The 12082-nt window shown below is 34.2% G+C and overlaps 1 protein-coding gene and 1 long non-coding RNA gene across 2 annotated transcripts; one reads left to right on the top strand and one right to left on the bottom strand.

The window, feature by feature from the left end:
* Positions 1-4835: 4835 nt before the first annotated feature.
* On the bottom strand, positions 4836-9142 carry LOC113719001 (G-type lectin S-receptor-like serine/threonine-protein kinase At4g27290). The gene is made up of 7 exons (XM_027243961.2): positions 7825-9142; positions 6989-7132; positions 6728-6885; positions 6106-6316; positions 5552-5789; positions 5326-5476; positions 4836-5231 (listed from the first exon to the last, which is right to left on the bottom strand). Exons 1-7 carry the CDS (start codon positions 9095-9097, stop codon positions 4938-4940), a joined length of 2469 nt encoding a protein of 822 aa, XP_027099762.1. The 5' UTR covers positions 9098-9142; the 3' UTR covers positions 4836-4937.
* Positions 9143-9669: 527 nt separating this feature from the next.
* LOC140021478 (uncharacterized) lies at positions 9670-11609 on the top strand. Its single transcript, XR_011825297.1, has 2 exons — positions 9670-9941; positions 11058-11609. It is a non-coding gene; the product is annotated as an uncharacterized lncRNA (long non-coding RNA).
* The last annotated feature ends 473 nt before the right edge of the window (positions 11610-12082 follow it).

Genomic DNA, 12082 nt, shown 5'->3' with positions numbered 1-12082 from the left:
GAGGACAATCTAAAATACTACTCGTCCTTCTTCTCCGTCTCAATTATTTATTCATATGTCGAGAATTCAACTTTTTAAAAATAGTAATTTAATTGTAATATTTATAATTTATTTAATTTTATTTTCATAAATTTAAATTTTAAATTTAAATTATAATATGCATATGATGAGAAAGAAGAATTATGTTAAAAATAAAATTTAAAAGTATTTTAACTTTTTTAACATGACAAATATTTTAAAACATCTTTAAATAAAAATTATGACACTTTCAATAGAACGGAGAGAGTCCGATTACGTGAGTTGGTGGCCGAGGATCAAATATATTATCCTTGTAAATTGGTATGTGTACGATGATATGACAAAGTAAATATTTTAGATGCCAAAAAACAAAGCCTTTATACAAGAAAGACAACATGGGAGGCAGGTCAAGAATTTCGCAGATTCCCCATGTAAACGTCACTAGCACAAGAAAGATGATTATTGTACGGTTGAGGATATTTCTTGCTCCCTATTAAAACTAATTTATTCAAAATTCCAAATAAGTTCATGATAATTTTCAAGACTTTAATGGCTATTCCACCTGCATCATTTAAGAAGTGTTTCTTATGGGCCATTAATTCTCAAGGCACCAAAATTGACCGATCAGATAAAATCTCATATACATGTGCTTATTATGTACCTTATAATGACAATAAACAGTTAAAATCGTGTTTAATGCATATCTCAATATTTAGATTAGTGTATAATGAGTAAATCCAAGGCTTTTTTTACTCGAGGCTAACCCCTAGACGGGGGTGATAGAGCCGTCAATGCTGAATTTTCTTTTGTGGATTGGTTTGAAATCCATAAAGGTGTTAAAAAGTTAGTCACGAGGTCTCTATCAGCCATCTGGAAGTGGGGTTCCATTTGGTCGTCTAATCTAATGACCTTCCCTAAAGACCAGACCACAAGGCAATGGAATTGGAGCCCGACAAATTTGACCCTTAATAGTTAGTACCAACGACTAGACTAGCACTGGACTATTGAGTCTTGATTACTAGGATTTCATTTAAGAGTTTACTTGCAATTCTTCTCCGTTTACCACTCAAATCGTATTAAAAGTTGAGTAATTGTGAACTGTAATTAGTTTATACGTACTTAAGCTGTTGAATTACCAGATTAAGTACGTTTTACAAGCAAGAGTTTATGATGAATTATTAAGAATGAAAATAAAAGTAAAAATAAAGAAAATTAAAAATTCTGATATAAGAAGCATTTAACCCTTTTTATAACGAATACATATTCAAGATTCATTAGTACACTTTAAATTGCATCTAGTTTGTCTTTTTAAGCATACATTGACATATATATATATATATATATATATATATATATATATATATATATGAAAGTAACTATTTTAATTAGAATTGTTTCTCACTCCTATGTGGCATGTATAATTGAAGAGAATTAACGGGTTATTGGTCATTTGGATTTTACTCATATTGAATATCATGTTATATGTTTAAAAATTATCCCTAATTTTAAACTAATTTTATCTGAATGATATATAAAATAACTTTAAAAAATAACTAATCTTATGTTAATGATATATGTTTTCTATCAAATTATTACATAGAGCTATAGTAAAACTTTTTTCAAATCACAATTATTACAATCTTACATATTTCGTAAATTACTTCCTTTTACCACCATATCGCTGATTAGTATTCAAATTGCTCATCATCTCTTCCCTTAATTTTGAATTAACTGAGTGAAAAAAAGAGAATTAACTGTCACATCGACAAATTTACCAATATTATTGATTTATTGAGGAAAAAAATGGATTGGTGGATCTTTTCTACTTAAATAAATGTGAATATATACTTCTAGGTTTACGGTCATTTTAAAAATTTAAATTATCTAAAAAAATATTTATAAAAAAAGAATATCTACCAAGTTTTTTCATATGGAATACAATATTTGATGTATACTATCATATTTTAGTGAAAGAATGTAAACAAATTATTAAAAATTAGTAAATAATTGAACATTTAGAATATATTAATTTTTTAAAGTTAATATGAATGAACATGTAGGATTGTTGTTATTTTTGTATTTCAATTATTCATATTTGTATAAAGGGTTAATTCCACTTTGTCCCCCCAAACTTTGGACGATTATCCACTTAAGTCCCTAAACTTCAAAATGGGACACTTAAGTCCCTAAACTTATAAATACCTCCCACTTAAGTCCCTGAACTTATAAAATGGGACACTTTAATCCCTAAACCCTCATAAAATGGGACACTTCGACCACCAACGGCATTCAGGATTTGTTAACAATTTTCCTTAAGTGGGAGGTATTTATAAGTTTAGGGACTTAAGTGTCCCATTTTGAAGTTTAGGGACTTAAGTGGGTAATCGTCCAAAGTTTGGGGGGACAAAGTGGAATTAACCCTTGTATAAATTCACAATAAATAAATAAAAGACCGTGCTAAGGTACGGATAAAATTCTAGTTAATAGTTTTACTTACATTTAAATAATTTCTCGATTTAATGTTAATTTCAAAAAAAAAAAAATCTCATGCTTAGGCATCTCTTAACGGATGTTAATGCCTGCCAATTAGACAGCCGTTAGAAGCCAATCAAATCAGGTATCTCTTTTTGTTGTCAACTGGTGCACGGAAAATTCAAAAAGAAAATGATGTTCACTTGATAGATATGAGGTGATTTGTGCTCTGAACGTAATTCAATATTCTAGAATGTGCTGATTTCAGCATCATGGGTACAAATATTTGCTGTCAACCTCAGATTGCCGTGGTCTTCTAGCAACCCATTAGATTTAGGAGTTGTACGTCCTGTTTCTCGAGGATATGAGTAGAAAATGATTCCTTGGATCCCCCCATCCACAAAAAAGCAAGAGATTTCTATCTGAAAATGAACTGAAAGTAAGTAAAGAATTTGACCAGAAGGTACATCATAGCCAGTGTTGAAATGAAAGAGGAAATCTTTTATTTCTAAGTTTGTTGGAATCGTTCAGCACAAATTGGCGAACAATACTTAACCGAAAAGACATCCTCTGTATTACTTAATAACTAAGAGTTTGTTGTCTATGATTGCAGATGATCATGAAACTAATAGTAATTTTTTTATGTTTATCTTGAGGTACAAGAAATTAAAAAAATTTCCTAGAGGTATGAATTTAAAACATTTGGATGTTGATTTTTGCTTTGTCTTTTTCAATTTTAAATTTCTTTTGATTTTTTTTTCTCAATTATCTGTCTTGCTGCATTTTCCAATTGGAGTGCAGTACCTAAAACTGATTCATTTGTCAAATGCAACAGAATTTGGTCAAGAAGCATTTTAGCTTCTAATTTTTTGGTATCTCCAAACCATGAAATTTTAATTCATTTCTCGAATATCGTGCACATGTCGAATTTTGGCACTTAAGATGGACCACAATTTTGTGTGTGTATTCAAGTTTTGGGCTTTTAATTACTGAATTATGAAAATTTGGTATTTAATGGTCCGTGTTGGTCAGAATTCATATCAGTTTTTCAAATACTATAAAAGTTTTTAAAAAGTATTCTAAAAGGTACTCTAAAAAGCAGTCTAAATTTTTTTAATGTTTAAAAAAATCTCAAAATATATTCTAAAAACACTTTTTAAATTAAATATCCCAAAATATTTTCTAAAAAATCCCAAAATATACTCTAAAAATTCTGCTACAGTAAAATTTTTTAAAAATACCCCCAAAAGCAGTTAATCCAACGGAGCCTATAATAGCTTCCAGGGTTTCAAATGATATTTACCAATTAGTAAAAGAAAAAAGAGTAAGAAAATATCCATATTAGTGTAACAATACATAATAAAATATACATAATATTTGACTTCATTCGCAGAAATATTAGCTAAGTAACGAGATAGTTTATATGTATGTATGCATGCACGTACGTGTATACGTCTGTGTGTGTGTGTGAAGTAGAGCGATAATTATTAGTCTTATTTTGCATCTGTCAAATGATAAATATCCATTTTGCACCATTCAGATCAAAAGATACAAGAAAGATGATAAAACACCCTAATAAGATCATAAGCAGCAAGCATAACACGTACTTAAAAAATTTGTATACATGGCATTATCAAGAATAGGTTGTAATCCAATTATTGGGTGGCTGTTGGTTGTAATTTTTTGACTCTAAGATGCGATTCTAACGAGTTCTCATTTTATGCTGAAACTGTATACTTTTGTTTAAGGGTTCTGTTTTGAGACTTCATTCATGGGATTGAAGATTATTGGTGGCTGTTCGTCTGTTTGGGTTGAAAATTATTTGAAAACTTTTGTCAGAATAATCTTGAAGCATTTTTTTTTTTTTAATGTGATGTATGTAACAAAAATGTGGTTGAAAAAATATAAAGGTAACTGAAAAACAAGTTTGTAATCCAAAAAAAAAAAAGCATATTGAAACAAAAAATTCTTCTGATAAGAATATGAGATCAACTTAACATGTACAAAGAAGAGGATCAATGGATTACTCTGTTGTCAAAAATAGCCAAAAGCAATGTTAACTAAACTAATAAAATGTAGCTTGAGTCGTGTTTAATAACACCGTCCTAAGAAACTATTTCGTGAGATTGAAATGTTTCCGAGGAGAGTGGGAAACATCAGAAAGTGTACGTTGGTGAGGAATAATATCAGATAATATAAAAATGTGGCTAATTTTCTATGAAACTGAAAGTAACGTTAAGTTTTTGTTAACAGATAGTAATGGTAAAGGGGAATGTTATGAAACTGCCCAACTCAACTTCCCTCTCACGTGCGCAAACCCACATTAGTTACCAACTAACCACAAGTTTAATAACAGACTACACATTATAAATGACGAGAAGTCCCTTTAGTTTTTCGACGTGGGACAAGATATTTTGAAATATCCCTTTTATTTACAACATACTCAACTATCGAGCATCCAACAATGTGATAGTGAGTTGATTCCCGCTTGAGAAAATCTTATCAGTTTCAAAAAAGCAATTTCTTTCAGTGAAATAGCCAGGCTCCTTGGGGAATGGTAATGCTCCATCACCAACAAGCATCAAAACCACAGATGACATGCTTGGCCTGTCGTCCGGATATTGTTGTACACATAGTAGTCCTACATGAATTGATCTAATAACTTCAGACAGAAAACAAGATTGACTGAAATGGTCATCGATCAACTCCTGAAATCTGCTATCTTTGAAGAGTAACCACGCCTGAGAATTCAGGAGGAAATTGTGGTAATCAGTGCAGCTCATGAGAAAAATAATGTAATGAATGCTGCAGGAAATGGAATGATAGGAAACCTACATGCCCAAGAAGACTATGATAGTGATCAGGATGAGTAAATCCTCTGTTCTTCTTCCCAGTTACAATCTCCAGTACGAAAACACCAAAGCTGAAAACATCTGATTTTGTCGAGAAAACTCCATTGACTGCATACTCCGGAGACATGTAGCCACTAAGACAGAATAAAAAGAGCAAGAATTAACTCGGTATCCTATGGAGAAAATATTCAAAGGTCAAGGATCCTTACTATGTTCCAACAACTCTTTTTGTGCGTGCTTCAGTCTCAGTTCCTCCAAAAATTCTGGCCATTCCAAAGTCCGATATTTTTGGTTTCATTTCACTATCTAACAAAATATTTCCAGCCTTAAGATCTCTATGGATGATTGTCAATCGCGAGTCCTGATGAAGATAAAGAAGTCCACGAGCAATCCCAATGATAATCTGGAAGCGTTTTGGCCAATCAAGCAATCTGCTCCGATCATTATCTGCACAAACCCAACTTCGTATCTATGCCCGAATGTAAGTAGATTAATTTTGAAAAAGAGGAAAGTTCATTTGACATGAGCAGGTCAATGACCATGCTTTTTGAAGCTTTTTCAGCTTTGTCACTTGAGCATATCATTTGACTGCAAACACATATAGCATTTTTACCAACACTGTGTTGATTAACTTTTTAGTGAAAGCACAAGTAAGATGAAAATCCTATTCAATTTAAGATGTTTGTACCAGAAAACAAAAATGAAATGCAGGCTATAGACATAAATGTCTCATTAATTCATGTGTGCTTTTGTTAGAACCAACCGAAAAGGAAGAAGTCCAAGCTCTTATTAGGCATGAATTCATAGATCAACATTTTCTCTTCTCCTTCGATACAGCACCCTAGAAGCTTCACAAGATTTCTGTGCTGAACTTCTGCAATGCATTTAACCTCATTTTTGAACTCATCAAGTCCTTGTATAGAGTATTCAGAAAGCCGCTTTACTGCAATTTCTTGGCCTTCCTCAAGTGTACCCTGAAAAATGGCTGTTTGTTATTGATCAATTTCAAGCTGGGAATAGCCAGTTTCTCGTGTGTGTTTCCACAAATCCGGTGTTTTTTCTTTCTTTCCTTTTCTTTTCTGTTCTTCTGAATCAGATGGATGATAAAATGTCATAATCCTATTAATTATTTAGTGGTGGTGAACATTTTATTTCAAGAGTATGAATAAGATAAAATACCTCCTATAACAAATAATCTTCTGTTTCGACTAGCTAAAAGCCTTGACAGACCTAAATTACAAATAATCCTCTGCTAATTCTGATTGTTTGGCTTATCAGAGTCAAAACTAGGTCTAGTTCTTTTGGATTTTAAAACTATCAATAAGGAGTTTACCATGCAAGTAGCAATGGTCTACCAAAAGAAGCAGAAAGCAAGTAATCTTTACCTTGTAAACAGGACCAAATCCACCCGCTCCAAGCTTATTATCTATTGAGAAGTTATTAGTAGCCTGCTCAATGGTTTTCAAATCAAACAATGGCAGGTCAAGGTCTTCCTTGTCACTTTCTGTATTAAGGCGCTGCTCTGATCTGCTTTCCATTTTCCCTACCAAATCAAATATGGGAAGATAAAAAGAAGTAAGAATTTAAGCAAAAGTGTATATCTGGTTACAGATGGAGGACAAACTTTGAGAGGAATATTTGCTTACCTTTGCTAGGTAGCTGTTCAGCAAGTTTCCTCTGCCTTCTCTTTTTCTTTTGAGCGCACAAGATAAGGCTAAGGACCAGCAGTAGAAAAGCTCCTACTAAAGGCAAGCTGATTCCGAGTATTTTTGCTTTATTTGCTCCAGAGGCTATTTGGCAAGAAAACATGATGGTATCAATGCGGTTTTAATCATCTTGTTATTCAAACATAGTCAGATGTTAGAAACAAAAAGAAGTTTCATTCCCTAGAGCTAACGTTAACAACATCAACTCTGTTATTTAATCCACCACTATTTAGATATTCAAGTGATGCATATTCAAAGCTCCAAGGATGTTGCTCATTTGAAGATACTTATATCTAAGGAGTATGTGCTCAGGCCTAATGCTCTTGAGGTCACGAGCTTATGCAGCATTTGCATCTCATTTAGCAATGTTTGTATGGGCAATGACAATTTAAGAAATGTTCTTGATTAAAACTAGAGCAGATGGATAAAAAGTTGGCAATTCATTCTTGAAATTACTGCACGTAAAAGCATGAAGCATGAAGTCTGCTTCTTCAATTCCTCATCTTATTCAAGAACTTCTTATATGACTTATGACCAAGCCTATGAGGCTAGAATTGGCGCAGAAGTGGAGTGTGTGTTCAGGCCTAAAGCTCTTGATCTAACGAAATAGCATTTGCATCTTATTTAGCAATGTTTGTAGGAGCAATGAGAATGTTAAAAATGATGTTAATAGCTAGTGAACATGATAAAAACTTGGAGATTCATTCTCCAACTTCCTGCAAGTAAGTAAAAGCATGAAGTCTAATGCTGCAATAATATAAGTGATAGCATCATACGTATCTCAGAGGCAGCCATCCTTATGTAGATGTCTTGACCACCATTGACCCTGGTCATATCGATCAAATCACCAAACCAAAGCACGCAGCCACTGCCTTTGCCTGTTATGTCCGTATTCGCATAAGCTGTGCAGGAACAGTTTTTCAAGCAAATTGCCTCGCATTCCTTGAGAGTCATACTCCGATTATACCATGACCATCGCGTATCTGGCAACTTAATGCCTGAATACTTTATAAATCCATCTCCTTTTTGACAATCTAAAGGAACTCTACGCTGACAGCCATTAGACCAGTCTGTTGCTTGCCATTCACTGGGGGATTTTGGCACAAATTTATCCAAACAGCTACAGATTGGAGAACTAGCAGTGCTGCAGATACTGTAGTTGTTACAAAGCCCGTAAATATCACAAGTATCAGCCGGTGCATTAAGGTAAACAGCCCAATCCTGAGTCTTGTAATTCCAAGTGAACCTCTGAATAATCCCATCAGTACTCACGATAAGCCTAGAGTAGACCGAGGTGTTAATAAGATCATATCTGTAGTATACTTCCTGAGGATTATTTACGAACTCATAAGTATACACCGGATTTGGTTGAAGGCCTGGCGAACCCCAGCTAAGCCTCAGACCATTCCATGGTCCGGTACGAAACCGTGGAGTTGAACCATTCATCAAGAATTTTTGTGGGAAGCCATCAGGATCCACTCTAAATATGAAATTACCTCTTGAAGGATCAACGTTGCTCTTTATAGACTGAATGTAAACTTCGGTGCCTTTCACGAAATTTTCTCCTAACTTCATTCCTGGTAAAAGGGTGTCAGTAGGATGCTCAAAACTCTGCCACAGGTAATTCTCTGGATTATCATCAGCTGCATCTTTAACAACAAGATTTCCTGAATCAAGAAGCTGAGCTACAGGATTCTTCACCGACCCTGTGGCATTGGATGACCATATGGCTGTACCTTCCCCATTGAATAGTGCGAGATTAGCTTGATCAGTCACCTTCAGAAGGCCATTTGTGTCATTGATTGGAACGTCTCTATTAGCAATCCATACCACAGTTAACTTGGAAACTTTCTTGTACCATAATCCCAAGTATGTTCTGTTGGAATTAACATCTGGTTTAAAAAATCCCAGTTCAAAAGCTCCACCTGATGAGATGATCGTTTTGCCATCTGCAAGTGGCTGATTTGTGGTTATGGTATCTGTAGAATCAGATACTATAAGGGTAGGCAACAGAAAACAGAAGCAACAGAATCTGTATAAGCTTTTCATTGATGTCCGTTGCTTCCAATTAAGGATTAAAATATTATCTAGTTCTAAATTTGCAAAAAATCTTGTTACATATACTTCAGATTTGTACGGAAATGGCTGGCTGAAAAAGGCAAGAAGCAAAGCTCCAAACCTGCTTTCCAACTAAGTGGCCCCCCACGTCCAATTTTCTATTTTACGATTGGGCTTCGTGTAATTAATTCAAAGAATCGTCTCTTTCTTCTGTTTCACATTTCTTATTAGAGATATGTTAATGAGAAAACATCGCGAGACTAATTGGCGTCCGAGGATCATATATTCACGATGCTTGTAAAGATGGTACTTATTCGAAATAATTGATTAAAACTTCGAGAAAAAATCACAGTTTTGATTCCAAATATATGGGATATGAGTGCTTTTAGCCCCCTAAAATTTGGATGAAAACCAATGTAGTTTGGGAAAATGGCCAATTTAGTCCCTAAACTTTTTTTCCTGTCGATTTTGTCCTTATATATTATTTGTAACCAATTTGATCTTTAAATTTATATTTCGGTTCCAATCAAAGAATTCAGCGGCGGAGCCAGTGCATAATTCTCTTCAAGCTCCTAATTGAGCAACCTAAAAGGGGTATTTTAGAAATTTCGATGATGGGGCGGTAACAAAAATTAACCGACAGATAAGTTTTGTGAGAAATACCCAAAACCCAAAACAAAAACAAAAAATTTTTCAAAACTGCCAAGTGGTGCTGGTGGGGTTATGCGGTTTTTGTACCTTGGAGGAAATGATTTCTAAGGTGTTTTACCACCTTATCTGTCTGATTTGTGTCCAAGCTTGGTGGAGTTGGTGTTGTCCTGCAATAATTTGTCAGGTAATGTCCCTGAGAGCTTTGGTGCATGCTCTATTTTGGAACTATTTGGTATCTCAAAAGATAAATTTTCTGGTGAATTACCCGTTGATAGCCTTGTGAAGATGAGTAACTTGAAGAATTTGTCCTTGTTATTCAATAATTTCATTGGTTCTTTGTGTGAATCTTTGTCCAAGATGGTCAGTTTGGAGACTTTGGATATGAGTTCTAACAATCTCTCTAGGGTGATTTCATCTAGGATTTGTCAGGACTCCAGGAACAATTTGAAAGTATTGTGTCTTCAAAATAATTTGCTCACTGGTTCAATACCAGAGAGTCTGAGTAATTGTTCCAAGTTGGAATCCCTTGATCTCAGTTTTAACTACTTGACTGGGACAATCCCATCTAGCTTGAGATCATATCTCAGCTTCATGTTCAGATTGCTTCATTAAATCAGCTTTATGGAGAAATCCCACAAGAGCTAATGTACTTGCAAAGGTTAGAGAATCTGATTCTTGATTTCAATGATCTGAATGGATCAACCCCTGCTAGTCTTAGCAATTGTACGAATTTGAATTGGATTTCACTCTCAAATAACTAGTTGAGTGGTCAAATCTTATGATTTTTTTTAAGCTCGAAAACAACTCGTTATCTGGGAATATTCCTGCAGAATTAGAGGATTGTCGTAGCTTGCTTTGGTTGGATCTTAATACCAATTTTCTTAATGGGACTATCCCTCCTGGTCTATCCAAACAAACTGGCAATATTGCTACTGCACGGCTTACAGGGAAGTGGTATGTGTACTGTTAGAAATTATTTACAGTTGTTAGTTAATCATATTTGTTTATTTTGTTCTACCTAATTAGTGGAGTTAGTAGAGTAGTTAGTGGAATTAGTGGAGTAACTAGTGGAGTTATTGGGATAGTTAATGAAGTTGTTTTGAACTCTATAAATAGAGCAATTTCATATATATGAGTTAAGTCAATTTTACAAAGAAATAAAGTCTTGTCCTTTGTTTCTCTTATTATTTTTCTCAATAATTGTAACAGTGACATCAGAGTTAGATTCGTAAGTGAAAACAAAAGTGAGTTATGAGAATTGTATTGGTAAATTACGATGACCACCGACAATTTTGTGCAGCCAACAATTCTTCGTTTTGATGGTCACTATGATCATTGGAGCACGCTAATGGAGAACTTCTTAAAATTCAAGGAGTATTGGCAAGTTGTCAAATCTGGACTAGCAGAGCCAACAACCGGAGTAGTATTGTCAGAGGTGTAGAAAACGGAGTTGAAAGCATTGAAACTGAAAGATCTTAAAGTCCAAAATTACCTTTCTCAAACTATTGATCGAGCCATTTTGGAGACAATTCTTAGCAAAGATACCTGAGACTCCATGAAGAAGAAGTATCAAGGAAATGCGAAGGCAAAACGGGTGCAACTTCAAGCTCTTCAGACCGAATTTTAGACTTGACGCATGAAGTCACGCAAGTCGGTTACAGATTATTTCACAAGAACGATGGCAATCGCTAACAAGATAAGAATCCATGGAGAGAATTTGGAGGACGTCACCATTGTCAAGAAGATTCTTCGATCGATGATAACAAAATTTTAATTTTGTTGTACGCTGTATAGAGGAATCGAAAGATATTGATACACTTTCAATTAATGAGTTGCAGAGTTGTTTGTTGTTTATGAGCAAAAAAATTAACCAATAAGAGAAAGAGAAGTAAACATTGAAAGTTTCAACAGAAAGTCACTCAATATGGAGAAAAGGTAGAGGCAGAGGTAGAGGTAGAGGAAACAATGATCGTGGCAACCAACAACAATAATACCAGCACCAAGAAAATCAAATTCAAAGAAGAAGAAGAGGACGAGGAGGCCATCCATCAACAACTCAAAGGTCAAAGTTAGCATATAAGTCCATTATTGAATGCTACAAATGTCATAGGTATGGCCATTATTAGTCCGAATGTTGAACTAATTTGAATAGATAAAATGGAAAAAGAACTAATTTTGCCAAAAAAGAAAAAGAAGTGTCTCTTTTGATGGTGTATCGCATGAGTTAGAAATTTAACAAAACATGTGGTACTTAAACATCGGTTGTAGCAATCACATGTGTGGAGATAAAAAGGCATTCTCTGAGTTGGACAAGTCATTCCGTAA

Source organism: Coffea arabica, chromosome 11e (genome assembly GCF_036785885.1).
Source record: "Coffea arabica cultivar ET-39 chromosome 11e, Coffea Arabica ET-39 HiFi, whole genome shotgun sequence".
In the NCBI taxonomy this organism is placed as follows: domain Eukaryota; kingdom Viridiplantae; phylum Streptophyta; class Magnoliopsida; order Gentianales; family Rubiaceae; genus Coffea; species Coffea arabica.
Note: the sequence above shows the minus strand (reverse complement) of the source record. Positions and strands in the feature narration are given on the sequence as shown.